This window comes from Parasteatoda tepidariorum, chromosome 2 (genome assembly GCF_982258835.1).
Source record: "Parasteatoda tepidariorum strain Cologne lab strain chromosome 2, Ptep-v5.0, whole genome shotgun sequence".
NCBI lineage: Eukaryota > Metazoa > Arthropoda > Arachnida > Araneae > Theridiidae > Parasteatoda > Parasteatoda tepidariorum.
In genome coordinates, this window is record NC_141756.1 from 175,990 (window position 1) to 203,504 (window position 27,515).

The following is a 27,515-nucleotide window of genomic DNA, read 5'->3' on the forward strand; positions in this document are numbered from 1 at the left end:
CTTTTGTTTTAGTTTCCTGTATTCAATTTTTTGAACTGAATTTGTGGGGTTTTGACCTAACTTCTCTATTTTAATATCCAATTCCAGCTATTTAATTTTTCTTTGGCTAGTTAAGTTCGATCGATAATTCAAGTTTATTTTTATAAGACTGCTAGTTAGATTTACAGCTCTTAGTGATTTAGAAGCGAATTTGAGAAATTTGAGATAAATTAGTTTAGTCTTTTTATATTGCGCATGCGCGGGTAAATTTTTAATTCTTTTTTTTATTAACTTTGTACTGAATCTTATTTGGTATTTATTAAATTTAAAAAAAAAAAGTCTTATTTGAATTTCTTAAAAACTTAAAAAGTATGAATCTATTTTGTAAGTAGTTTTTATACTTTTTAAAAGAAAACTAAAAATGACATGGGGTTTTCAACAAAATTGACTTTCTACCATTTATCAAGATTTATTAAAAATGACACCGGCATTGTTGGGACTCATCTCCCATAAAAGTGCATTTTCTTTCTCTTGTTTTCTTTCCTCGTGCAATCATATTTCGGTGTATGAACGTTTTCTTGTAAGGTATTATCATTTGTTATTTAGTTTTATCTTATGATGCAAGATAATATTTGTGAAAAACCCCTTATAATTTTGAGTTTCTTTTAAAAAGTACAAAAACTACTTAGAAAACTGCCTGAAACTTTTTAAAATATTAAGATATTCAAATCAAACTTTTATCGTTAGTTGCCAAATACGATTTATCACAAAATTTAAAAAAAATTTTTTTTTTTAATTTTTTACGCGAATGCGCAGTATAAAAGAACTACTTTAATTTCTCATATCTTGCTCAGTTTTATGCTAATTGTTTTCAAGTTTTCAAATAAGCATTTTGAGATATATTTCAAATTTCTCAAAAAATTTTGTTTAATTTTATTACATATTTTTAAAGTTTTAGCGAAAACACCTAAGACTAAAATTTTTTTTTTTTTTATTGACAAAATTTTTTTTATATTTCCATGAATATGTAAGCTAAGTTTACGAAATTTTGTGTAATCATTGCATATAGGAACCAAAACAATTGTTACAAGTTACAAAATTACTGCCACATTTTTTGGTGTTTACACTATTTTGCGTTTATAATTTATTGACGGTCCCTTAATCCACTAAAAGTTAAAATGTATGATCTAAACACTTTTCAAAATCGCATGATCTAAAGACTTCTAAACTTATAAAATGGTTCTTTAACTATGTATTGAGAAATATGAGAAAATGCATTAGTATAGAAGTGTTTCCATTACTTTGTCCAGAGGAATACTTGGAGAGAACATAGGAAATAATATACACTCATGTCCATAAATTAAGGATAATGAAGTTCAGGCACAGAAAGAGACAGAAGTCAAACAAATTTGACTTATTTGTAAAGTCTATGTATTAAACAAAAGGTAAAGAGCAAAAAAGATGCTATATGTTTGACATAATTAATAAAAATTGCGATTTTTACTCCCTGAAGCAAATTTCAAAAAAGAACTTATTTACAAAAAACAGTATAACATGGTTAGTATGATGGTTAATACGGAGTATGTCAATACAGGCCGTACAACGCCTAGGCATGCTGAGTATCAAATTATCAATCTGATCTTGGGGAATATTACACCACTCATCAAGCAATGCCCTCCGAAAATCCGGTAGACAGGTGGGGGGGGGGTTGACGGGCTGCAATTCGTCAGCCAAGCATATCCCACACATGCTCTATTGGATTCAAGTCCGGTGAGTATGTTGGCCAATCCATACGAGTGATATCCTCCGATTGAAGGCATTCGTCTACAATGTTTGCACGGTGAGAACGGGCGTTGTCGTCCATAAACAGAAATTCAGCACCCATGGCGCCCCGAAACAAACGTACATGTTGTTCCAGAATGATATCCCTATAATTGTGGTCTGTCATCGTTACACTCTGAATATGCAGGTCAGTTCTGGAACCAAGAATAATTCCTCCTCAAACGAGCCATCCTGCACCACCGTAACGGTGTCGTTCAAAGGTGTTGTCTTGGTGGTAACGGGTACCTGGCGCTCTCCATATGAAAGTCCGACGAGAATCAGACTGCAAACTAAACCTGGACTCGTCGGAATACATCACACAAGACCACTGTTGCGGTGTCCACAATGCATGCTCTCTACTCCAGGCTAATCGCAGGTGACAGTGAGTTGCGGTAAGTGGAGCACATCTGACAGGCCTACGAGCATATAGACCAGTGTTTCTCAACGGGGGCGATAAGGCCCCCCTGGGGGCGTTGGGAGTATGCTAAGGGGCGGTGGACTTGTTTTGGGCGGCAGGGGGGCGTTAGGTATGCTTTGGGCGGTAGGGGGTGATGAGCATGTTATGTTATTCAAATTTAATTTTAATACTCCCAAATAAAATTATTAAATTAAGAATCATTTAGTAAATAAAATTAATCTAAAATTAATGATAAGGAAAACAAAGATTAAATTAATATAATAAATTTAGATTATCTGATACAACATTAGTACCAGCAGTAAAACGAACTTATGCAATACATATTCTCCGATCCGAATCAGCACAGCGCATAGGCAATTACTGTAAATATCTCTGTTCAAGTTTGTATTTTCTCTAATCATGGTAATATTATTGTAAAGCTACCACAACGACTGCTTATATTCAAAATGTTTTTAACTCATTGTTTTAATTTCATGATGAATGGGATAGGGGCCGCTGCGCGGCCCAGGTGCCTAGTTGTTTTAAAATAAAGTAAGTAAGTAAGCACAGCGCAGCGCATTTAGCCCTGCAGCGCATGAGTTAGTAGTTTTTGCCTCTGACTCATTTCAGCCATTTGGTGAGAATTAAAGTGCATGCACTTTTTGTAAAAATGTTCGATTTGACCCGTTTTTCTTATGATGGTTTAGTTTGCTTCCTAACAGTTTTTTTTAACTAGTTTCGATTCGATTTCATTGTTTATTTGGCCAGGTACGTTTGTGAATTAGTTCTTAATCGTAAATTATTTATTAATTTGAAAAAATAGTTGATTTTCTTTCATTCGTATTTTGCTGCCACCGACAATGTCGGTTAATATAAAGAACTGTATTCAATACAGTGTCACGTACTTGAAATTTAGATTTGTTCAATCGCCCTCGAACTCTCAACTACTCATGAATATATTTTATAACAAAGTTTAATATAATGAGACAATGGAACCTTCTCGTTAGCAGAAGCATTTGTAAAATATTCATCCTCACAAACAAAATAAAGATTTGTTATTTTTCACGAATATCAAAGACAAGTTTCTGAAGGCACCTTTGGCCTCAGGCTTACTGACAACCTAATCACAAAAATGCGATGATGGTTTGATAAGTTCTTATAATATATCAAAATAATTGCTAAATCTGGGAAATGTCATACCATCGGCAAAGAATTGATACTGCCGGCTGTTAAAGAAGTTTTAGAAACAGTTTTACACTATCCAGCCTCATCCGATTTAATCAAAAATGTCTCTTGCAATAGTGGGTCGACATGGTGGGTTTTTCACCGTTTTAAAGAGGGTGGTACCAGATATTTTAGCAGTTCACTGCGTGATTCACATACAGTATTTAATAAGAAAAAACCTCAGCGACCGTTTGCATCAGTCATTGCAATATGTTAGATCTGCTGCGAACAAAATTCGCAGTAGTGTTCTCAATGATTGATTACTCAGACAGCTGTCTAAGAAAAACTAGGAAGAATATCGCTTGCTACTACACCGTGATTCGCTGGCTTTCCAAAGGAGCCTTGTCTCAATAGGTTCTTGAATCTTTTCGACTCTGTGCTTGAGTTCCTCGAAGACAGAATGTAGCTCTGAGAGACAGATTGCTAGAATTTAAGATAGACGTTGGTGGATTTACTTGCAAAATTAAATGGTGTTAATTTGCAACTTCAAGGTGACAAACTCAATTTGATCCCTACGAAATCAGTTATTTCTACATACCCAAAAAAACTTATTTTTTGGTAGCAGAAATTTGGTTGGAATGAGTACAACAAATTTCAAATCTTATCGTATCTTGAAAAGAATGGCGAAATTTCCTCTGATGACACACAAGAATATAGTTAGCATCTTGACTCTTTGCACATGGACTTTTCTGACCGTTATAAATATATTTTGTTCTGTTTCCTTCAATGGGTTATTAACCCTTTTTTGAATATTGAAGCAGAAGAGGTTTAGATTCAGGAGGAATCGATCAAACTTTCAACTAATGAAGCTTTGAAATGGTGATAACTCGCAGAATTTTGGCTTCAAGGTAACATCAGTTGCCTCTACTCTGGACTGTCAAATTTCATTCTTATTTTCAAAATTATTTTCAATTTCCTTCCCTTTCTCCTACTTCGTCGAGAGTGGATTCAGCGCTGTTCTGGATCAAGTCACAAAAAAAAGAGAAATAGACACGAAATTATGCAACGAGGGGACTTGCGTCTTCACCTCAGCAAAAATATTGAGCCGAACGTTAAGAAATTGGCTATGAACCATCAAGTACAATCATTCCACTGACATAGTAACTTGATTGTTTCGTTGATACTACTTTTATTTTTGGGTGTTTTTTTAATTATCTAATTAAGAACAGGTGACTCTTTTTAAGTATAGTTTTCCTTGTTGTACTATTTTTTTCATTACCGTATTTATTTTTATTATGACAAATAGACTGTGATTACCTGCCTGGAGAAAATTATCGAGTTAACGTACACATCAAATTTTTTTTAAAAAAAAACAAGCAAATTTAACGTTTAAAAAATTGCCTAAAAATGCATCTTATAATTCAGCGTACGCCCTCCGTCCTCATGCTCTAAATAACTGGATTATCACAAAGGGGGGCGTTGATATGTTTTTTGCTTATTAAGGGGGCGGCAACGTTAAAAAGGTTGAGAATCTATGATATAGACCAATATGCCCTAAGCGTCTGTACACGGTCTGCCTTGAAACTGTCGTACTGGTAGCTGAAGAGAGCTGACGAGACAGGTCTGATGCTGTGCTCCGCCTGTTGCTTTTGGTAGTAACTGGCAAATACCGGTCTTCATTCGGCGTTGTAACTCGGGGGCGACCTGTGCTGTAACGTCTACTCAAATTACCATCATCTTGGAATCGTTGCCAAAGCCTGGAGATGACACTCTGGGTGATTCCAAGTTCCTCGGATACTTCCAGCTGGGTACGTCCACATTCCAGTCGTCCGATGATTCTGCCACATAAAAAATCCTCCAAATGCTTCCTTTGTGCCATAACTATGTGGTTATTGCACTGAAAGGCTTTTAAAACGCTTGTGAACAATTTTACTTCTTTGCCACCATTCTTTATATACCCCTCTCTTACAATCTCGTCATTGTGACGTACTACCAGCGCCATCTAGTGGTTTCCTGTAATTTGCATATTCTTCTTCAGGCTGTGTGTGATAATTCTACAGGTGAAATTTTAATTTTAGAGTTTGATTTCCGTGTGATTCTGAATTATTCTTAATTTATGGACATGAGTGTAATAATGATGACTGAAAAGAGAGCAAGAAAACTTATTAAACTAAACTAAAATAAAATAAATATATTTTATCTTATTTTAATAAAATATAATAAAAATTAAAACGTATTTAAATAAAATATAATAAAACAAATTAAAATACATTATATTTTATTATATTTTATTTTAATAATTTTTCTTCTCTTTTCATTAATCTTTATTATATTATTTTCCATATTCCCTCGATATTTTAAACTTATTTTATGAGTTCTATATACTTGCAGTTTTTACGCGGCTCAGTAAATAAAACTTATTATTTTTCTTAATTTCCTTCGTTTTTCTCTGTTTTCTTTTTATCCTTCCTGTTTTTATTGCATATATATATATATATATATTTAAAATCAAAGAATGAAATTAATTTACAAATTCAGAAAAAAGACAAAATAAGTAAATAACATTTAAATCAATAAATCAGAATCGAAAAGTGCTTAAAGCAGCCCAAATTCGTTTTATTTTAATTTAAAAAGTCTGAAAAATAGCTCCTGCGGAAAACAAAGAACATAATTTTCTTTAAAGATATGTGTGTTAGCAGAACAGTACTTCATTAGGGGACACACTGCCTGCTAACACACAGGAATCTTTCTGTTGTCAGTTGTGAAACCTAAATAAGCCATAAACGCAAAATAAGCCATCAGAAACGCCCACAAATAAGAAAAATAAATAAAGATAAAATTACAGTTAGAATATCAGTTAGATTAGCACAAGATTAAAGATGAAATTACAGTTAGAATAGCACATCAAAATTAGATATAAATTGCCAAATCATTGGGAAAACTTTAGAAATAAATCAAGTGCTGACCCCTTTTTGAAAATCAAAAATAAAACAGAATATTCAATGAGACATTCAATAAACATTCATAAAACATTCAATGAGTGAAAAAATTTTAAAAAGGTGCTGCCATCTAGAACATAAAATCCTAAATTTCAGCGCATAGGCCTATTTATGCGGGCATCAATATCGGCCAAATTATTCGAAAGTCTTTAAAATATTTCGAATCAAAACTTCATAATTACAGTAATTAAAAGGAAAATTATTATTCTCTAATGTAATCCTGAAATTCCCAATAGCTGAAAGAAAATCTGTTTTATTATTTCAAATAAATTTAAATCTAATAATTTGACCAATCAAAATATTTTTTTAAAAATCTTAAAGTAAAGGTTGGAATTAAAATGTGTTAAACTAATAACATTAAACTTAAATTCCCTTCTTTTATTGTATATTCAGCTGATCTTTCGATATTGGGAATTTCAGGATTACATTAGAGAATAATAATTTTTTACTCATTGAATGTTTTACTGTTTTATTTTTTCAAGATTTTCAAAAAGGGGTCAGCACTTGATTTATTTCTAAAGTTTTCTTAATGATTTGACAATTTATATGTTATTTTGACGTGGCTATTCTAACTGTAACTTTATCTTTATTTATTTTTCTTATTTGCGGGCGTTTCTTATTTTTTATTTTGTGTTCTTTTAAGTCATTATTAAGACTTTGTGATTGTTTGTCATTTATTTATCTTTGCATTTACATTTAAATTCTTTTAATTGCTTTTTCTTATTTGACTTTATATATATTGATTTAAAATCTGTAGAAAAAGTTGAAATCAGGAGTGAGTTCTAAATTTTGTTCGATTAGACTGAAGAGTTTATATGTAAATATGTAAACAGAGTGAGAACTTATTTATATAAACTTGAAATTTCAAAAAATCAAATAAAAACATTTCGTTATACATTTTTCTGTATATGCTATTAAAGTTCCACTGTGGACTGATCGTATGAACACGATTCCCAGTAGAACGCTGAATTCGAGCGGTCTGTGACCCAGTGTGTGAGGTATCGATTCGCCGTAAATCCAAAGCGGGGCATCCATCAGAGAATCACAACTGTTATAGCGTGTTTCTGAATCCAGGAATGCTTCCCAGATATTGTACAGTTTTAGAGAAACTTAAATGAAGTACTACTACTACTCTATAGTAATGGAAAACTATTTTGTTCTCTTAAGAATTTCGTAGAGACGGTTTAAAATTGTTGGGTGATTTTATTTCCTCTTTCTTCCAGACTTGTATAGTACACCACCACAGTATTCACATTCACCGAATCGGCGATTCTACTGCGCCTTCCAAACCGGTGATTCGAATTGCGCTTTCACCCAAGAAGGAGACGTTGGTTGGCAAATTTTCACGACTGTAGATGGTATCAACATTTTTATCTAGTATCTAAATGTCAATACTTAACAATATATCTCGATATTTTTCAAGTTTCTATTCTTTTTGCAAAGGACAATTTCTTCTCGAAACAAATGATTTTTTTTTTCTCCTACAAGTGACCAAAGAACTGATCCCAAATCCCTCTCGTAAACATTTCATCACGATTCTAAACATCACGTTCAGGTCCCGCAATGGACTGATCGTAAAGACACGGTTCCCTGTAGAACACCGAAGTATCACTGGCTTCGGTCAGTAAGCGGGTGGGTGACCACTTTGATCAGCTTGTGAAGGGACCGAGGGTGCGCGGTATTGGTCATTGTTAAAGTGTTCCACCGTAAATAGTTCGACTTCACGAGAAGATCATCGGGATACCAAAGCAGGAGAGCCATCCTGTCTGCAGAGGATCCAAATTGCGATGGCATGTCTTTAACTTATCCTCAGGATGTTTCCCAGACCGTTGCCAATAGTGTCCTAGCAAAAGTGACCTAAACAACTTAATCATAGAAACTATCCCATAGTCATTTTGTTCAAGGCTTTTAAACACAGTGGGGGCCCTTTACCAACCCATCGTTTTATACTTAGTCTTGTAGTAGTTTTAATCATGGATTGAAAGAAGAAATTAAGAGAAAAAATTGGCTTACAAAATCATAAAATGAATCCAAGAATTTAATTGATTATTGTGCTGGGATTGCAGCACCAAAGAGGTGCGTCTGCAGCACCACTCAATGTGACTGAGGTGCTTAAAACCGGCATCAGCGTCTATTAAATAATCAATTACAACGCCTGGCGCATGCAGTGATAGATAAAAAAATTTATTTGGCCTTGAACATACCCTTTTCTCGTAAATTTTATTAATTAGAATAAAACTTGTTTTGAAAGTTGAGAGAATTGTGAAAAAAGATTTAAGGATTTAGTTTGTGAATCTTTTTTGAGCATTTCAGTATGAAAGTTTTTGTTGAAATTAGTAGTAGGGAGTTATTTTCTTATAACATTTCATATTTAAGATTTCAGTTTAGTTTTCAAATTAAAATGAACGTGCTTGTTTCTTATCTATGTTAATCAGAAATTGCAAGCTACTAAATCTTGTTCAGGCCCCTTGCCTGCATTGGGTTTGAGTAGCGCAGACGTTGTTTTGTGAATCCCGCTCACTCCTCCTAAAGTAGGGTATTCGGGGGAAAATCAAGACTCGTTGCCGCGATAGCTCTCTCTCTCTCTCTCTCAGGAAAGAAGAGGCAGGTTCTAACCGGAGCTGGTATTCTGAGCTGGAAGTCGACAATCGATTTGAGCATTTGGAAGCCGAACCAGGGGGGCCTTTACCTGATATTCTACTTTCCCCTCCCATTGCTCGATTTTTGATATTCCAAGGAAGTTTTAGTGGATCTTGAGCGCTCTTTTTAGTCGACGCGAAAACCACTGGTATTTTCAGTAGAGTAAAGGCGAGCACATGAAATGCATTGATTAGCAATTATTTTACACGGCTAAATCCTCGGAGGAGACCGATATATAGAAACAGAAAAGATGCTTTTAGTCTTCATGATGATGTATTTTTTGATTTTTTTCGATTAACGAAAAATCTTGTTCAGTATTTATGCGTGGAACTAAGAGAGGACTTGGAAAAAGAACAAGGCGAGAAAACGGGATTTCAGTAGAAACAAGTTAAACTTAATTTATTTTCAATATCATGTGCATATATTTTTTTTAAACTAATTGAATTTAATTTTTCTTTGCTATATGCGAATAAATAGGTATTTTTGGGGTTGTAATACAGGGGTTTGGGGGTTGTAGTATATTTGATGAACTTAATAGGTAAAATCGTAAATGATAATTTTTTTCTGACTAAAAATTTTGTAGAACTTTTTATTTTCTCATTATTTTATTAGATTATCTAATGTTAAATTGTAAATAACAAATATTGTTGATTAATGACTAGAAATTGTCTCAATTTTCTTAGCAAATATTTTACTCCACTAAAAAACAAGTGTGTCATTTTTTAATTACTTTTTATAATCTTAAAAAGATACTGCAGATAGGATTTTAATACGTTAAATTACGCTTTCTATTTCACATTTTTTTAAAAGAAAATTTAAGACCTTGTAATTTTCATTAGTTTTATATGTAATAAAAAGTTTGTTGTAATTTCCTTCATTTCTGAAACAAGGTAGATAAATTTAACTTAGAAGTATTTCCTTTTGTAATCAATATAGGAAAAATATGATTACAAAGTATTTTTGAATTTTTTTTTTTTTTGAAATTTAAGTTTTCACTGCCTCACGTGCTTATGTGAAACTTTTTTCTTAACTCTTTTCAAGAAATTTCAATTTTTTTTTCAGATAGTTAAATTTACATTTATAGGTATTGTTTGCATTATTTCCAGTTAAAAATATTAATTTTAAAACTAAATTACTTTTAAGTACTATTCAACTTGTAATGTGGAATATTTAAATAGAGCTACTATTACATAACTGTTACATAACTATTACATAACTGTTTATTACATTCATAGGTTTTATGTGCATTAAGATTTTTTGCAACTGTCCGAAAAACAAAAATAAAAGGTCACTTACGTACAATCAACAAAATGAAAAAGTTTTAAACACTTTTGTCAGATTTTGGGTTCAAATCAAATCTACACTTGTTCTAATGTTACCATAAAAAACTGAAAATGGGATATAAACAAATACCTAAGTGAGTAATAAAGTATTTTATAACTATGAAACTATACTATAATTCACTATACTTAAAATCTTTGAAAAATCTTTTTTTACATGAAACTAATATTGCTGAAATTGCATTTGTAATTCTTGGTGACCCTGCAATATGTAGTACATAAATTGCTTGACAAATTAATAACTAAATATTTCGAATATCTCAAAGTGAATTTTTCCTTATAGCTAAAATTTTATAAAAGTTTTGTTAAAAGAAAGTTCAAAAAATTTTCCATGTAACAAAGAGGTTCATATAATGAACTGTAATGTTCATCTTTTCATCATTTGATTGGTATTTATCAAATTTCTCCCGTATACGAATAATGAAGCAGAAAACGAAAAACTTACTTGAAAATAGAATTTAAACTGCAAATTATACTTTCTTTTATTATCAACACAAATAAAGTTATATAAATACTACCTTCTTATATAAAAAAAGCTTTCACTCACCGGCATTAAATCATAATTAAGAAAATTCGTAATTTTCAAAATATAAAGTGAAAACCATCTGTTTAGCAACATAAAGTGATGTGTAGCAAGAATGCTGTTTACATTTAAAAATTCTAATATTTTAATTTTTTTTCTGGATCTTTTCTACTATCCACATAATATTAAATGCAATTAAAAGTTTATTTCTTAAAAAAAAAGCATACATGTGATATGCCGATACGATGTATGATCTTGTAATACAATACTGAAAAACAAAATTTGGTTTCTTAATCGCTATTAGAATAATTAAACCGAAGATCTGATTGCAACTCAATAACATATACTTATAATAATAGCACATATTAGATTTTTAACTATCAGACTTGTAAATAAAATTTATCTAATATGTCAATGTTTATTTATATCAAAAATAACAACAACAAAAAACTTATCATTTCGGAGATGTATATAACATTTATTTAATAAATGAAAATATCGAATATTAGTGCAATAAAATAAAAGTAAAGTTTTACAATATTTAATCTCAAATAAACCTTAAAAGGCAACATTTTATCTCAAATACTAGATACTGAACCAAAATGCCTTTTTCAACAGCTTGTTGCGCGCTGGAATTGCATCAGAATGCTTCGAGCATTTTTATTGGCTGATAGCACGGAAGAAGATTCATCCCTACTCTTCTCATGAAGTAGACCAGTCCACGAGTCTACTCCACTGATATTAGCGTTCAGAATACTGAAATTCAAAACAGTGGACTGTGTGACGTCAAGGGAAGGCGTCAATCGGGGAAGTTCTACTTCCACTAGTCGTATGTTTGGAATCCGAGCCCGGAGAAGAATCTATTTCGCGAAGAGAAAAATAGTCTCGAAATCTGCCACTAGATGGCAGGGTTTACATTGCCAAGAGATATTCGAATTACTCTGCCATGAAAATGCACACCACCAGCTCTTTGTCTGAATGCTTCATCATGACTCTGATTATAAAGGATCGCGCTCTGCTCTTGAATCTTTTTTGAACGACGAGTTTGCACTTACAGCTAATAGGGCATTTCGGACATTAAAATACATAAAATCGGGTCTAATGAGCACAAATGATTTGCGAAAAATGATTACTAAATTCGAAGAGACCGTTCAGTTGACGGGAAACGGGGTAAACAAAAGAAACCAGTCTCAGCTGCGACTTTGGAAGATGTGGCTGCAGCATTACAAAAACAGACGAACAGTGATGCTGGAATCAACAGTGTATGGGGAATTGGCCGAATGCTGGATATGTTGATCAGCACAGTGCGTATAGTCCTAAGAAACAACTTGAGCTGTTACCAGTACAAGATATCTCTTATGCAGCAGTTCTACCTGCTGACTTGGAATAAATATTAATGAAATAGAGAGTGAAATTAAAATTACTATTTCAAAAGTCTATAATTATAAAACTACTCGTCAGAATGATCTGATACTTTAGCAAAACAATTGTGAGGCGATTGAATTTTGCTTCGAGAAGAAAAATATAGTTCCGAAAACTTCTGTTAGATGGTACTATCAGGGTTTTTTTGAAATCGTAACTTAAGTTATACTTTCCCGATACAAGATGCTGAAACTGTAAAACTATAAAATCTAAATTCTATTAAAATCAGTCAAATTTAAAACATCAAAGTGACTGAACGAAGAAATAAAAACCTCAAATGAGAAGCAATAAAAGAAAGGGGTAAAATTTAAAGACACTTAAAATAATCCTAAGAAATCAATGAGATTTAAAGTTAAGACAATTTAAAAAGGTCAAAGCAATTAAAACCTGTAAGTAAACTTTGTAAAAAGTAATAAAAGGATCCAAGTAAAATCTAAAGAGTTTATAATTCAAGTGTATCAAAAGAAAGTTAAAATGAATAGTTAAAAGTAAGGAGATGATAATAAAAGAGTAAATTCAGGTTTATGAAGGCTGACACTTGAATAAAATACAGGAATCCTAAAAATAGAGTCAATCGACAGTTTAAAAATTGTCATTGTTTTCTAGGGCCAGCAGGTCCTCCAATGTAATTTTGATGATGTTCATGATAATGTTCCTGCAGACCAATGAAGAAAAACTACTGGCGTTCGGCACAAATATTATTGAAGTGGAGTGCTTCAAATTTTGGACTCATTAGATGCCGATAGATCTTGTAGTTCATTACAATATTGGCAGTCTTCGAAATAAAACTATTCGTTGTGGATGATCCTTACATATTCACTCCATCCAGCATTTCAATTGGATGTTTACGTATTATGGACAGCAGAAATTCTTTTTTTTAGTGTTACAAATTATATCTTAAAATATATCCAAAATCATTATTTTATTGCATTTAAAAGGTTGAAAAAAAATTTAAACATATAACAAACGATGCATGCATACGCTTAATTGTGGCATGCAAAGTTGTGTGAATGCCAGGACAAACCTCGGGATTAGATGTCTTGATCAGTGAAAAGACATGAATAAGCAAATTTTAAAAAAATCATGAGTTAATTGGGTGCATGCCTTTTACTTTTTGCTCTCTGACTCGCTCATATAAACAAAATACCAGACGAAATTCCTGCTTCTGAAAGCGTGGCAGATGTTGCTCACGTCGCTTTTAAAGCACCCCCGTTTTGGCGCGCTAATCCAGAAGTGTGATATATTCAATTGGAATCTCAGTTTGTCGTATCTGGGATAAGCGCCGACGACACAAAATATCATTGTGTTGTGTCTCTAGATGGAGACGTTCTACCCTTAATTTCGGATATTATTCAGCAGACACCTGCTGATAATAAATATGAAACAATTAAAAATAGAATAATTGCAAACTATGCAGATTCCGAAACTGCTCGTTTGAGAATGCTTCTTAAAGACTTAGAATTGTGAGATAAATGACCTTCGCATTTATTACGCTCCATGCAAGATCTCGCTGGTAATTCTATAAGCTCAGAAATTTTACGTTCACTTTTTTTTCAGCGTTTACCGGTGTCCATGCAACAAATTCTTTCATTTTGCATGGAAAAAGGTGAGTAAAATTTATCTCTCCTAGCCGAAAAAGCCGATAAGAGTTTAGAGGTAACTCAAAATTCATTGACAGTAAATTCTATAAACGCGACCGATGACAATTCGCGGTTTCAAAAATTGGAGGATGAAATTCGTAAACTTTCCGAGACCGTTACACATTTGTCTAGACAACAATATCGGAATAAAAATAAATTTAGCACTCGTAGACAAGGTTCTCGTTCAAGGTTGACGCAGCGCACTGTGGCGAGACCTCTATGCTGGTACCACTATAAACTCGGTACTAAAGCTAACAAATGCATTCCTCCTTGCAATTACGCTCAAAATTCGGAAAACTGATTGGATCCTCTGTTCGTGCGACGACAGATATATGTCCTAGTCAAAGTCGCCTATTTGTATACGACAGGCTCACCAACCGCCAGTTTCTTATAGACTCCGGGGCTTCTGTTTCAGTTATTCCAAAAACACATCTGCAGAAAAATTTGATTTCTAATAAATCTTTTGATATTTATGCTGCTAATGGTTCAAAAATTGCAGTTTACGGTCAAACAACATGTACTTTAGATTTCGGAATTTCCAGGCGATTTCAATGGAAATTTCTTGTCGCTGACGTTACTCAACCAATTTTAGGAGCGGATTTTCTTACCCATTTTAAATTGCTGGTTGATTTAAAACATAAAAAATTAATTGATTCCTTAACTTACGCTGGTATTAAAGGGGAAACATTCCCTACTTTCTCTTTGGGTTTAACAACAATTGCAGAAGATGCTGACTATCGAAAATTATTATTGCAGTACCCTCGCATATGTACAAATAACTTAACTTTCAACACTTCAACTCATGACGTTCAGCATCATATTCAAACTACAGGTCCTCCGGTGTTTGCAAAAGCTAGACGTTTGCCACCGGATAAACTTGCAGCCGCTAAAAAAGAATTTGATTATATGCAGGCCTTCAAGTAGCCCATGGGCAAGTCCTTTTCATATGGTGCCGAAGTCAAACGGCACTTGGAGAATATGCGGTGATTACAGACGGTTAAATTCTATTACAATACCAGACAGATACCCTCTCCCACACATTCATGATTTCGTTTATAGCCTAAATGACTCAAAAATTTATTCAAAGTTAGATTTTGCTCGAACGTATCATCAGATCCCTGTCGCGGAAGCAGACATTGAAAAAACAGCTGTTATTACCCCTTTTGGCTTATTCGAATTCACTAAAATGATGTTCGGGCTCTGCAATGCAGGACAAACTTTCCAACGCTTCATGCATGTCGTTTTAAGGGGATTAGAATTTTGGTTCGTATACCTTGATGACGTTTTAATTGCTTCCAAAACTTTAAAAGAACACTTAACTCACTTAAATATAGTTTTTAAACGTTTTGATAAATACGGAATTGTTTTGAATACCGAAAAATGTGTGTTTGGAAAATCAAAGTTAACATTTTTAGGTTTTGAAGTGTCTCCCGGTGGAATTGCTCCTTCATCTAGTAAAGTGTCCGCAATTACCGATTTTCCCCAACCTAAAACTATATCGGAATTACGTAGATTTTTAGCAATGTTCAATTTTTACCATAGATTTACAGATCACGCCTCTGAAAAACAATATCTCCTTAGTTCCTTACTCACAAACAAAAAGAAAGACCCTACACCCATTAATTGGACAACTGAAGCTGTGTGCGCTTTTGAAACTTGCAAACAAGCCATTTCTAATGCAGCAACACTTGCACACCCCACACCCGCCGCAAAATTGTTTTTGCGTACAGATGCGTCCGACATCGGTATAGGCGCAGTCCTTCTGCAGCTAAAAAACTCCACACTCGACCCTCTAGCATTCTTTTCTCGCAAACTCACGCTCACGGAAAGAAAATACAGTACGTATGATAGAGAGTTACTCGCAGTCTACTCTTCCATGCGGTACTTCGCTCACATGTTAGAGGGAAGAGAATTCCATGCGCTAACGGATCATAAACCGCTGACTTTCGCATTCCAGCAGAAATCGGATGACTCTTTACCTCGTAAAAACCGACATTTACAGTATATAAGTCAGTTTACAACGTCGATTCGTCACGTGCCTGGAAAAGAAAATGTTGTTGCTGATGCACTTTCCTGCATTGAGGAAATAGCACTCACTGGTCCAACGCACTACGCTGAACTTGCAGCAGCGCAAAAATCCGATCCTGAACTTAGCACTTTAAAGTCGTCAGCCAATTCTAGTTTAGTTTTCAAAAATATTATATTTCCTCCTGACGGTATAATACTTTGTTGTGATACTTCTACTAATGTTGCACGTCCATTTATTCCTCAATCTTATCGACAAATAATTTTTTCCAAATTTCATAACCTGTCACAACCCGGTATACGCTCAACAATTCGTCTCATTAAACAAATGTTCATTTGACCTTCCTTGAATAAAGATTGTACCCTTTGGTGTCGAGCTTGTGTCTCGTGTCAGAGAGCTAAAATTCAAAGGCATACGAAATCACCTTTAAAAGATTATCCTCTGACTTCTAATAGGTTCGCGCATATACATATTGATATCGTCGGACCACTTCCTACATAAAAAGTTTTAGATTTTGTCTCACAACAATTGATCGCTTCACGCGTTGGCCTGAAGCAACGCCAATTGTTGACACCACTGCTAAAACTGTTGCTGCTACCCTACTGAATACCTGGATAGCTCGCTTTGGAGTTCCAGAAACTGTAACTACTGATAGAGGAGCACAGTTTGAAAGTGAACTTTTTTCGCAATTATCCAGAATGCTGGGTATACACAGAACTCGAACAACAACTTACCACCCACAAGCTAATTCAATGGTCGAACGCTTTCACCGACATTTAAAATCGTCCATTAGAGCCTATGCCACAGAAAAATGGGTCGAAGTCCTCCCACTAATTCTTTTAGGAATGAGAACAGCTATTAAAGAAGACAGAGATGCTCTATGGCACACCCCTTCGATTGCTTGGAGATTTTTTCCGACCTTCTAGTACTGGCAAAGAATCCCGCAATGTCCCGGTTTTTCTACAAAGACTTCGTGAGTTCATGTCTACGTTGCTTCCTACTCAAGTACCACGGCACGGACAGCAAAATATTTTTGTGCATCAAGACTTAAAAACGTGCACTCATGTGTTTGTGAGAACTGACAGTGGCCGCCGAAGCCTCGAACCTTCGTATCACGGCCCACATAAAGTTGTGAAACGCAACGACAAAGTGTTCACCTTAAAAATTGGAAATAAAGAATCAACAGTAACCATTGACAGACTTAAACCATGTTTTACAGACAATACGTCCAATGTGCATCCAAGAGTTGAAAATCTCCCCACAAATCCTCCATATAAATCAGTTCTAAAGAACAGTATGGAATCTTCACAACAATCAACGAATCTTACACCTTCCAAACCGAAACAGCATACGGTTAAATTTGAAAACTCTCCTCGATCTTCAACTAAAACTACAATGGGAGGAAGAAAAGTTCAAGTACCTGTTCGTTACCCGCAATAGACATTTGCGCAGTTTATTTTTGGTAACGTTCGTGGACCTCACTGGAGGGGGAGTACTATGGTGAGCAATATATCTAGCCTCACCTAACTTTATTTAAAGATTTAAGTTTTATTTAACACCGTTGGCAACGTTCGGTTGACAACTGTAGTTGTTATTTCGTTTTTCATTTTTTCAGCTTTACTTTTCATTCTCGGCCGTCAGATCAGATGGTTGTGTTCTTGTTTTAGTTAATAAATTTAGTTTATGTATGAATGATATTTATTTCTTTATGCATAACGCTCAATAGACCCTCGAAGACACGGAAGCCTAAAGTGGATACCCTTTCAACTATAAAAAGTAGACAGCAAATTTTTTGCAAATTTTACTATCGAAAAAGTAAAAATGCTGTTCAAGCAGGACAAAATTTACCCGATGTGTATAGGAGAAAATGCATTGACAGTATTTAAACCGGTTTGCAAAATTTCGATACACGAAAATACCAGCTGATGAAGACACAATAAAGGCATTAATTGATGTGAATGGCTATCGAGAGATTAAATTCAACTTTTCAAGGTCATTTGAAACGCCTAGGTGTATTCCACATATGGATTCCTCATTTTCTTACACAAAGGAATTTGTACCATGGATTTAAACGTCTCTAACGTCAGGAAAATCATCCATTTTTGAAGGCATCATCACTGTGCAAGAGAAACAGGATAGTATTTCTTCTGGTCTTTGTCAAAATTTTTAGACGGTAATACCTTTACTTGAGTCAAATATAATTTGGATTATTATTTTTTTTTGCCAGAAAAGAACAAAATATTTTATGAGCTAGGAATCATATTACTTCCAAAAAGATGGAAAAGTGTGTATTGAACAAGAATAGACAATATATAGTTTTAAAAAAATATATTTTTTTACTATGAGAAAATCGTCTTTCATTTTCAAAGAAAAAATTCTTTTCGAACAACCCAATAATTATTTGTAACAAACTATTCTTAATTTAAACAAGTTTAAAGTTTTTAATACAAAAATTTTACTATGAAATACTTTACCATGAAAACCTTACTTTATTCTCCATAAAAATAATTTTCCTGGGTTGGACGTGAAAAAAATATAATGAAGTAATAATTTTAATAGATTTAAAGTGAGTGTCATTGATAGAACATTCCCTGCTATTGGCTGAATGATAAAACCAAATTATAAACAATTGAAATGATCTAACATTATTTTCTTATGACTGAAATATCTCTTCTTCAAACAAATCTTCTGCAATTGAAATTTAATTGAAGAATTTTATAAATTCATATTTAAAAAACGAAGATAAAAAGGAAAAGGATCATTCACTAAGATATTACTTTTAAGTGATGCTAACTAGGTTAAAGTTCTAATTAGGATAATACTGATGTTCATAGGAAGTCTATTCATAAATGCTTGTTTATTTCAGGTAATATGGTGAGCACCGTACTCGCGCCAGGTCAGACTGCGTCCATTCATTTACAGCAGTGGATTTATGCAACCAATGGCTCCTGCTTGTATCTTTTAATGAAAGCAGGCCCCAATGTTGCCGGACAAAAGAATGCCATTCTCTCTAGAGTTATTCTAGATTACAACGGAGAACAATTTCCGACATTCGTATGGTCGTATGTGACTTGGGAATTCCACAAATTCCCTGTTGTTTTGAAAAAAGATGGTTATTTCCAGGTAAGCCATTACAACAATAAGTAAATTCACTTTTTTTCTGATTTTACTAGGACAGTGTGATCTGGTGTTTATGATAAATAGTGGTTTAAGGATATCACTACTTTTCTCTATATAATAATAGCTGCAATCACCATGAAGGTAAGAGTTACTGCATAATATTTATACTACACGTTTGCTTTTGAATTTCTAAAAAAAAAGGCGCTTCATTAATTTTTTTGGATTTAAAAATACAGGATACATTTTTACTGAACATTTTTCTATTTTTAAAAGAAAAATTTTCGTGTCGATTATTTAACCATTTGCAAATGAAATTGATTTAGAAATGTTGCTTAGTGCCCATATTTTTTTAATGGCTGGCTCCTGATCAAATATGTTCTTCGCCATGGATGCCAAGATGCCAAAAATGTTGCTCATTCAACGTTACCCAGTAGACACCTGTGAACCTGAGTCGCGGGGGCGAGAAACATTACTCAAGTAGCAGTGACACTGATATCCGTGACAGTGTTACTTAAGAGATAGATAGAAAGAAAGAAAGATACATCCATGCCCCGTGACCATTGGTTTCGCAATCAGCACTTTGACAGGCATATTTATGTCGATTCAACAATTACTGATTCAATATATATATATATATATATATATATATATATATATATATATATATATATATATATATATATATATATATATATATATAATAAATAAATAAATACAAGAAAACAGTAAGAAAGTTAAGAAAAACAATAAGTAACATTTATTGCGCTTAAGCTGCAAGTAAACAGCACTCATTAGATAAGTTCAAAATGAAGAATAAAACACAGAAAAATTATAGATATATGAAAAAAGGGGGGTGGGAAATAATAAGTAAAAAAACAACAAACAAAATTTTATTTAAAAAAAAAAAAAAAAAAAAAAAAAAAAATTGAAATGATAATTAAAAAACCGGAAAAAAAAAAAAAAAAAAAAAAATATATATATATATATATATATATATATATATATATATATATATATATATATATATATATATATATATATATATATATATATATATATATATATATATATATATATATATATAAAGTGAATAATTCAAAATTTAAATTCAAAATTCAATACTGGTTCAAGCAAGACTCGGTAAGGCTTCAAGAAAAAGGCAAGCAAGACTTTAAGAAAAAAAGTCAAAGTTAGTATTTTAGATGATTTTAGATGTAGTAGAAGATTTTGATATAAGACTACAAAATGAAAATTACTACATGCTTTTATGCAAAACAATTTTGCCGTACGGGCTAATCGATACCTTCCAACATACCCAGATTAACTTTAATAACTCTTCAACTTATTAACTTTTTTGTATTAAAGATAAGCGTACAAATCGAAGTAATCGGGAGCAGTAAGTAGTAAAAACTCTCTTAATAGTGACAAATTAAATGTAAATTTTATTTCCCACATGGAAAAAATTTTTAATAAACATTATAATATTAAACCAATGGAAGATTTTGTTTTCCCCCTTAAAAATTATGTTGTATATCAGCTCCGAGATTAATTTAACTCTTCTTTTATTAATTTACACTTCAAAATTCTTTGTTTCGATTTTGTAAACGCTAAAATTAGTAAAATTTCCCCAAATAAAGAGAAAAATTTAGATAATTTATATTTCGCTATTAACTTTCAAAACCCTATTTTCGAGAAGATAAAATTTCATAACATTTTTGAAAATTTAAAAATTTATTTCCATTAAAAAATATTTTAATATAATTAAAAGCCTTAAATATAAGACATTTCTTTGGTAGAACTAAATTTAATTATACTGATATTAGCAAAAATTTAGGGAGGATTCATGTATCCGATTATGAATGTCACTGTGAAGAAGAGAGATATCTTGACTTTATTGATAAACATCATAAACATATCAATACTGGTCATTTAAATATTATAGAAAACTTTGAACTTAGGAATTTAATGATAAAAGGCATGAAATTTAGACTAATTTAATATAGATCAAGTAATAATATTCTAAAATACTTTCTTAATGATCTGAATAGTTTTTGTTTATAGATATCAAATACATTCTCTTTACCTTTAGGTATTTTAACAGAAAATGGAAATGGGCTGTTTATTATTACTTTAAAAGCTTTGTTTTCAGTAATAAGGAAAATTTAAATAACAGTAACAATTCAACAAATTTTTCTAAAATTGTTCAATCAATTAAGCAACTACAAAAAAAATTTGTTATTACCCCCATAGACAAAGCTAACAATAATTATGCAATCTTTTGTAAAAAATTCTATTTTGAACTTTTAAATACAGAGTTAGAAAAATAGTAAAAATTAAAGCTTTGTAATTTTAATAAAATTAAAATAAAAAAAAGGTTAGCTTTATATAAGAGGTCAAAAATTAAAATTAGCAATATACAATTTCCTTACTTAATTATCAGAGTCCTAAATTTCATAAAATTCCTATAAAATTTAGAACTATGACATGTGGGTCTAATACTTATACCTAACTAAATCTGGCACCATTTTCTCCAGCTAATCAAATAAAATTATTAACAATATTATTAAATAAGGTTTCTCTTGAATTATCTCTTGTAATCAACAGATTTTAGAATTTATTAAACATAATAAAATTAATTCTATTGCGACTTTTGATTTCCAGGATATTTTCAATAGCATTCCCCTTTCTAAACTAAAAGATGTCCTTTTGAATTATTACTATGATTTTAAAAATATCCTTAATTGCGATTCTGATTATTGGGAAATTATAAATCAATTTTTGTCTTTTTAATTATTGTCTTTACAATGGAAAACATATTTTTATTCAAATTGATGAATACCACAAGGATTTAATTTTTCATCTCTCTTATCTGACTTATTTTTGCACTATTATGAAAAAATTAATCTTGCTTCGAAATCATGATGATAAAATTAATTTTAATTTTTTGGATTTGGGTATTATAAAAGAAGAAAATATCTGCTTTGCTGATTTATACGATAAAAGAAATGATTTTAATTTTAATATGAATAAACTAATTACTTGGAATTCTAATGTTTCTAAGAACATCTATTTAAATACCCTTTTTAATCAAATGAATAGAATTGAAATAATATGTAGGAATGCTTATTTATCCAAAAAACAAATAGACAAACTGTTTCAAAATTTGATTTTTAAAAAAAACAATGGATACGCAACTAATGCTATTATTAATTTCTGTATAGAATCATTGAATTGGTTTTATGTTGTTATTAATAAACTTACTAAAAACTTCTTTTTACTTTTTAAGTTCAGTATATCCAACTAAAATAATTGAAGTCTATAAAAAATCATTAAGTTTATTATATGATTTTATTAATAAATTTAGAAAAATTCTTTTTGTTAACTTATATTTTTACCATGCGCAAATCTATGGCTAAAAATCTGTGCAAAACGGTCAAATCATGTTTCTCTCTCTTTTTAATAAATGTTCCTAAACTCATTAAAATTGCATAATTAAATATCAACCTTATTAATTATAAACTTCTTTAAATTATCTAGTATAATATTAATACATTGCGCTCATCCATTTTAGGGCCAATCCTTAGTAACTAAAGAATCACACGCGCTTCAGTACTGCAGTAAAAATGCGAAAACAAAATTTCCCTCTATTTACGCTTTTAACTCCATATTTTGTAATTTGGCAATCTTATTACGAAAATATTTGATATCGTTCTTGAAATATTACGATACATGTTAGTTCATTTGAATTCGCTACTCGCCTTATAGATTTCGTTTTTTATGTTTTATTCTGTCTTTTTACTAGATATAATTTTTACTTAATTTGTTCTGTGTTGTTTAAAGTTTTTTGAGTGCTTCACACACTATTGTATTAATGTATTTTGCTTTGTCTGGCTATATTCACACAATATTAAAAAGCACTCCTTTTTTGTAGAGTGAGCTGATGAAGAGATTATATATTTTCATGTTTTTTCTTTTCTGGTTTATGAAATTCTGGCTTTTGTATTTTTCAAATTTTTTTTAAATTTTTGATTTTAATAAATTTTTTTCTTTTCTTTTCATTAATCTTTATTATTTTCCATGTTTTCTAGATATTTTTAACTCATTTTATGAGTATTATATATATATATATATATATATATATATATATATATATATACAGGGTGGTCCCGAATTCATGGTACAAACTTTAATGGTAGGTACAGGACATTGTAACAATGATTTATTGTATAGGAATGTATAGTCGCAAGTGACGCGGTGAGGCGTAAACAGCAGCAATAACGGCCGAAAGGAAAAACAAAGATTTTATTGAAAGCGTTGTTGACAAGTGTCATGTTTACAGTAAGTGTTCAAAATTGCGTCCACCAGAAGCGATACATGCTTGACAGCGTCGGTGGAGCGATTGGCGTGCACGCTCAAAGATGCCTGGTATTTCACGTACACCTGCAGCAGCTACAGATATGCGAGCGACGAGATCCTCATCTGAGTCAACTGGAGTCTCATAAGCAAGATGCTTTAGATGTCCCCATAAAAAGTAATCGAGGCTCGATAAATCGGGAGATCGGGGTGGCCAAGGGATTGGTCCACCACGCCCAATCCATCATCGAGCACCAAACGTGGCATTCATGTAATTCCGTACATCAATGCTGAAGTGTGCTGGCGCCCCATCTAGCTAAAACCACATGCGGTTACGAATGGCGATCGGAACATCATGTAGCAGTTGTGGTAACACTTTTTTCAGAAAAATTAGATAGCTTCCGCCACTGAGTCGCGCGGGTAGTAAGTATGGGCCAATCAAAAAGTCGTTCACAATACCAGCCCACACATTAATACAGAAACGTTGTTGAAGCGCATGTGGACTATCGGTTGCCCACACATGCCACAATTGTGCGCATTAAAGACACCCTCGCGTGAAAATGTCGCTTCATCTACAAATAGCACATCACCTACGAAATCCGGCTGCAACGCACATTGCTGCATCACCCACAGGCAGAAGTTCACGCGGAGAGGATAATCTGCCGGATTCAATGCTTGTACTTTCTGAAAATGGAAGGGGTGTAAGCGATTTTTGTTTAACTCTGCATACAGCCTGATGACTCACACCTACGTCACGCGCAACAGCTCTTATGCTTGACTCGGGTCTATCAGCCACAATGTTCAAGATGCTTTCTTCCAGCCTTGGAGTGCGTACAGCTCTTAATCGACCAGCGTCATGTCTGTTGACGTCGAACGCACCTGTTTCACAAAGTTGACGATGTAACCGTTGAAAAATTCTATGATCCGGCATTCGTCGATCAGGATACTCCGCGCGATACATTCGTCACGCAGCTCTGCCGTTACCATTTGCACGGCCGTACATGTAATGCATGTCTGCTTTTTCTGCATACGTAAAGTCACCCATCGTCTACGGCAGCACAATTGTGAATGGCGCTTTTCCCTACTGCGATGCATCATTTTCAACGGCGGCTGGACATCTACTGCCCTCTACCGGCAATGATACCAACCGATCACTCCATTTCTCTTTCCTTTTATTTCCCCTGCTTGCGCCTCACCGCGTTACTTGCGACTATACATTCCTATACAATAAATCATTGTTACAATGTCCTGTACCTACCACTAAAGTTTGTACCATGAATTCGGGGCCACCCTGTATATATATATATATATATATATATATATATATATATATATATATATATATGGGTCATTCTCACGAAAACTGTCATTTTTCAGTTCATAAAATCCCAAAAAAGTAAACTGAATAAAAAGCTCTGAAACTTTTTATATTAATAGAAATATGTAATGGCATTATAAAGAAAGCATATATCCTATAAATTATACTTAATATTTAAATAATTAATTTATAATTAATTAATTTATAATAATTAATAATTAATTAATTAGTTTAATAAATAAATTATTAATTTAATAAATTAATTTTTTAATTTATTTTTCAAATTAATTAATAAGTAAATTAATTATTTTCACTATTTAAAAAGTGAGGGAATGACACTAATAGTGAGGGAATAATATTTTATTTTGATACATATTTTTATCTAAGTTACATCTACCTAAAGTTTGAAATGATAACATACTAAGTATATCTAATATTTATTATAATTTAATCTTATATATTTAATAGTTTTTACAGGTTTGGGAAGTAAAATTGGCTGGCACGATTGAACAAAAAAAAATTTGATAATATACTCATCTTGAATCATTCCCTCACTTCAGCGTCATTCCCTCACTTTATACACTAGTGAGGGAATGACGAATTCAATGAAATTTAAAAATAACAGTTAGGCCTAATTAATTTCTGAAGTCAATCACATACAATTATATTCATACAAGAAAGCAACATATAATTATCCACTTTCTCGATGAAGTTGTATTTTATTTTACTCTAAAAAATGATATGAGGTAATGACAAATGCAAAAAATTTTACCTGGTTTGATTCATTCAAATTTATTCCACAGCAAAGCTTCTTTAAGTTGAAGATGGAAACATACTGCAATTTTGTTCTATGATGCCAGTTGTTAACTTCTGAAGTTTTTATTAAAATATTTTTATTCTAAGAAGATTGCAGGTGATAAGAACATTGTTGTGAGGGAATGACGCGAAACACTGGGGACAAAGTTTAAAATAGTGCTGTGTTAATATTTTTATCAGAAATTAATTTAAAATTGATTTTCTGAATTCTATATTTCAGTATTCTGAAATAAAAAACACGAATTTGTAAATAAAAATTTTTTTTATTTCAGAAACAATATTTTTCTTTTTTTAAATCAGCAGTGGGGACAAGTGAGGGAATGACATATTGGTATATTTTAATTATCTAAAATAAATAAAAAATAAAAATTGATAATTTTATTTTTATTCTTTTGTTAGCTTGCATTCTGAAGGACACTTTCCCTGAATTTTTTTTTTCGTAAGCCGTAAAACAAACATAAAATATACTGGGGACATGAAAATGACTGTTTTTGTGAGAATGACCCATATATATATATATATATATATATATACATACATATTGTTAATTGATATAATTTTTCCATGTGCAAATCCATTTCGGGCAGATCCATGGCTAAAATTATGAGCAAAACAGGCAATTCATGTTTCTTTCTCTTTTCTATTTTTGTTTCTTAAATAAATATTTATTTTCTCAAATTATTTATCGTCAACTTCTTTAAATTATCCAGTATAATATTACCTTGCACATATTTCCGGGCCCATACTAGGTAACTAACAAATCAAACGCACTACAGTAATGCAGTAAGAACGAACTTTAAAACAAAACTCCTCTAGTTACGCTCAATTTGCGCTTTTGTTTTCATATTTTGCAATCTGGCAATCTTGTTACGAAAATATTTTAAATCATTCTTGAAGAATTTCCCGTTCATGTAAGTTCATTTGAATTCGCTACTCGCTTTATAGATTATGTTTTATTCTGTTTTTTCCTAATATTTTATTTTCTGTTATTACGTGTACTTATTGTGTTCTATTTTTTGTTGTAATTTTTGTAAAAAATTTTTGAGTGTTCCTCACACTATTGTATTGATATATTTTGCTTTGGCTGTATAGATACAATATTAGATAGCACTCTTTTTTGCGATATAATCGTGTGGGCTAATAAAAAGATAATATCTTTTTTTTTCTGGATGTTTTAAAAAATTTTATTCTTCTTTTTTGGTTTTTTTAAAATTTTATCTGTCAGTTGTTTTTTTTTTTACTATTATTTTCTTTTTCATTTTGATCTCTCTCTCTCTCTCACACACACACACACACACATACGCGCGAGCGCGCGCACGCACGCACACACACACACACACACCCGCTCGCGTATCCTTTTTGTATATTTTCATATATCCTTATGTATATTTTTATGTATATTTTACGATGTATCCTTTAGGTAACCTTATCGATGCAGGTGGCAACTGGAGATCCTCCTCAGTTTTTTGAGTGTAAAGAGATCGAAGTCGTCGAAGAACCTTGCGATTTCCATATTAAAGAAATTAGTTCTGGAAGTCAGCGATGGGAGATTTCAACACTCTTGCAATCAGTCTTTTGCCTTCTCACGTTTTGTTGCTTCTTTTCCTAAACGAGATTGACAAAAACTCATTATGCACTTTTTTTCGCTGTAGTAATTTTCTACTGTAAAAATTAAATAGTTAATAATTAACGTTTTCTGAAATAAGAATTTACTTTGCACAGCATATCAATAAAGTTAAACAACGTAAATAAAGTTCAAATAATGCCCTGTTGCAGACACTTTCTATAACATTCCTCAGCTTAGAAAGGAAACATGAATAGGGGAAGAGGAATAAGCTTGAGCAAGATAATCAAATAAAGGAAGGATTATAAGAAAGAAGCCTCGTAGTTATAGAAATTAAATGAAAATAGATTTCCTAACATTAAAAACGACTGAAATGCTAGAACTGAATTCTTA

At 32.2% G+C, this 27,515-nt stretch overlaps 1 protein-coding gene across 1 annotated transcript in view; it reads left to right on the top strand.

Moving 5' to 3' along the window:
* LOC107454074 (cysteine-rich venom protein AnHyalC) overlaps positions 1-27,281 on the top strand; it is a 154,583-nt gene extending 127,302 nt beyond the window's left edge. The window contains exons 7-9 of the mRNA XM_087156743.1: positions 7,584-7,718; positions 18,818-19,074; positions 26,979-27,281. Coding sequence (XP_087012869.1) covers positions 7,584-7,718; positions 18,818-19,074; positions 26,979-27,167 — 581 coding nt within the window. The 3' untranslated portion in view covers positions 27,168-27,281. The remainder of the gene's footprint in view (positions 1-7,583; positions 7,719-18,817; positions 19,075-26,978) is intronic.
* Positions 27,282-27,515: the final 234 nt, after the last annotated feature.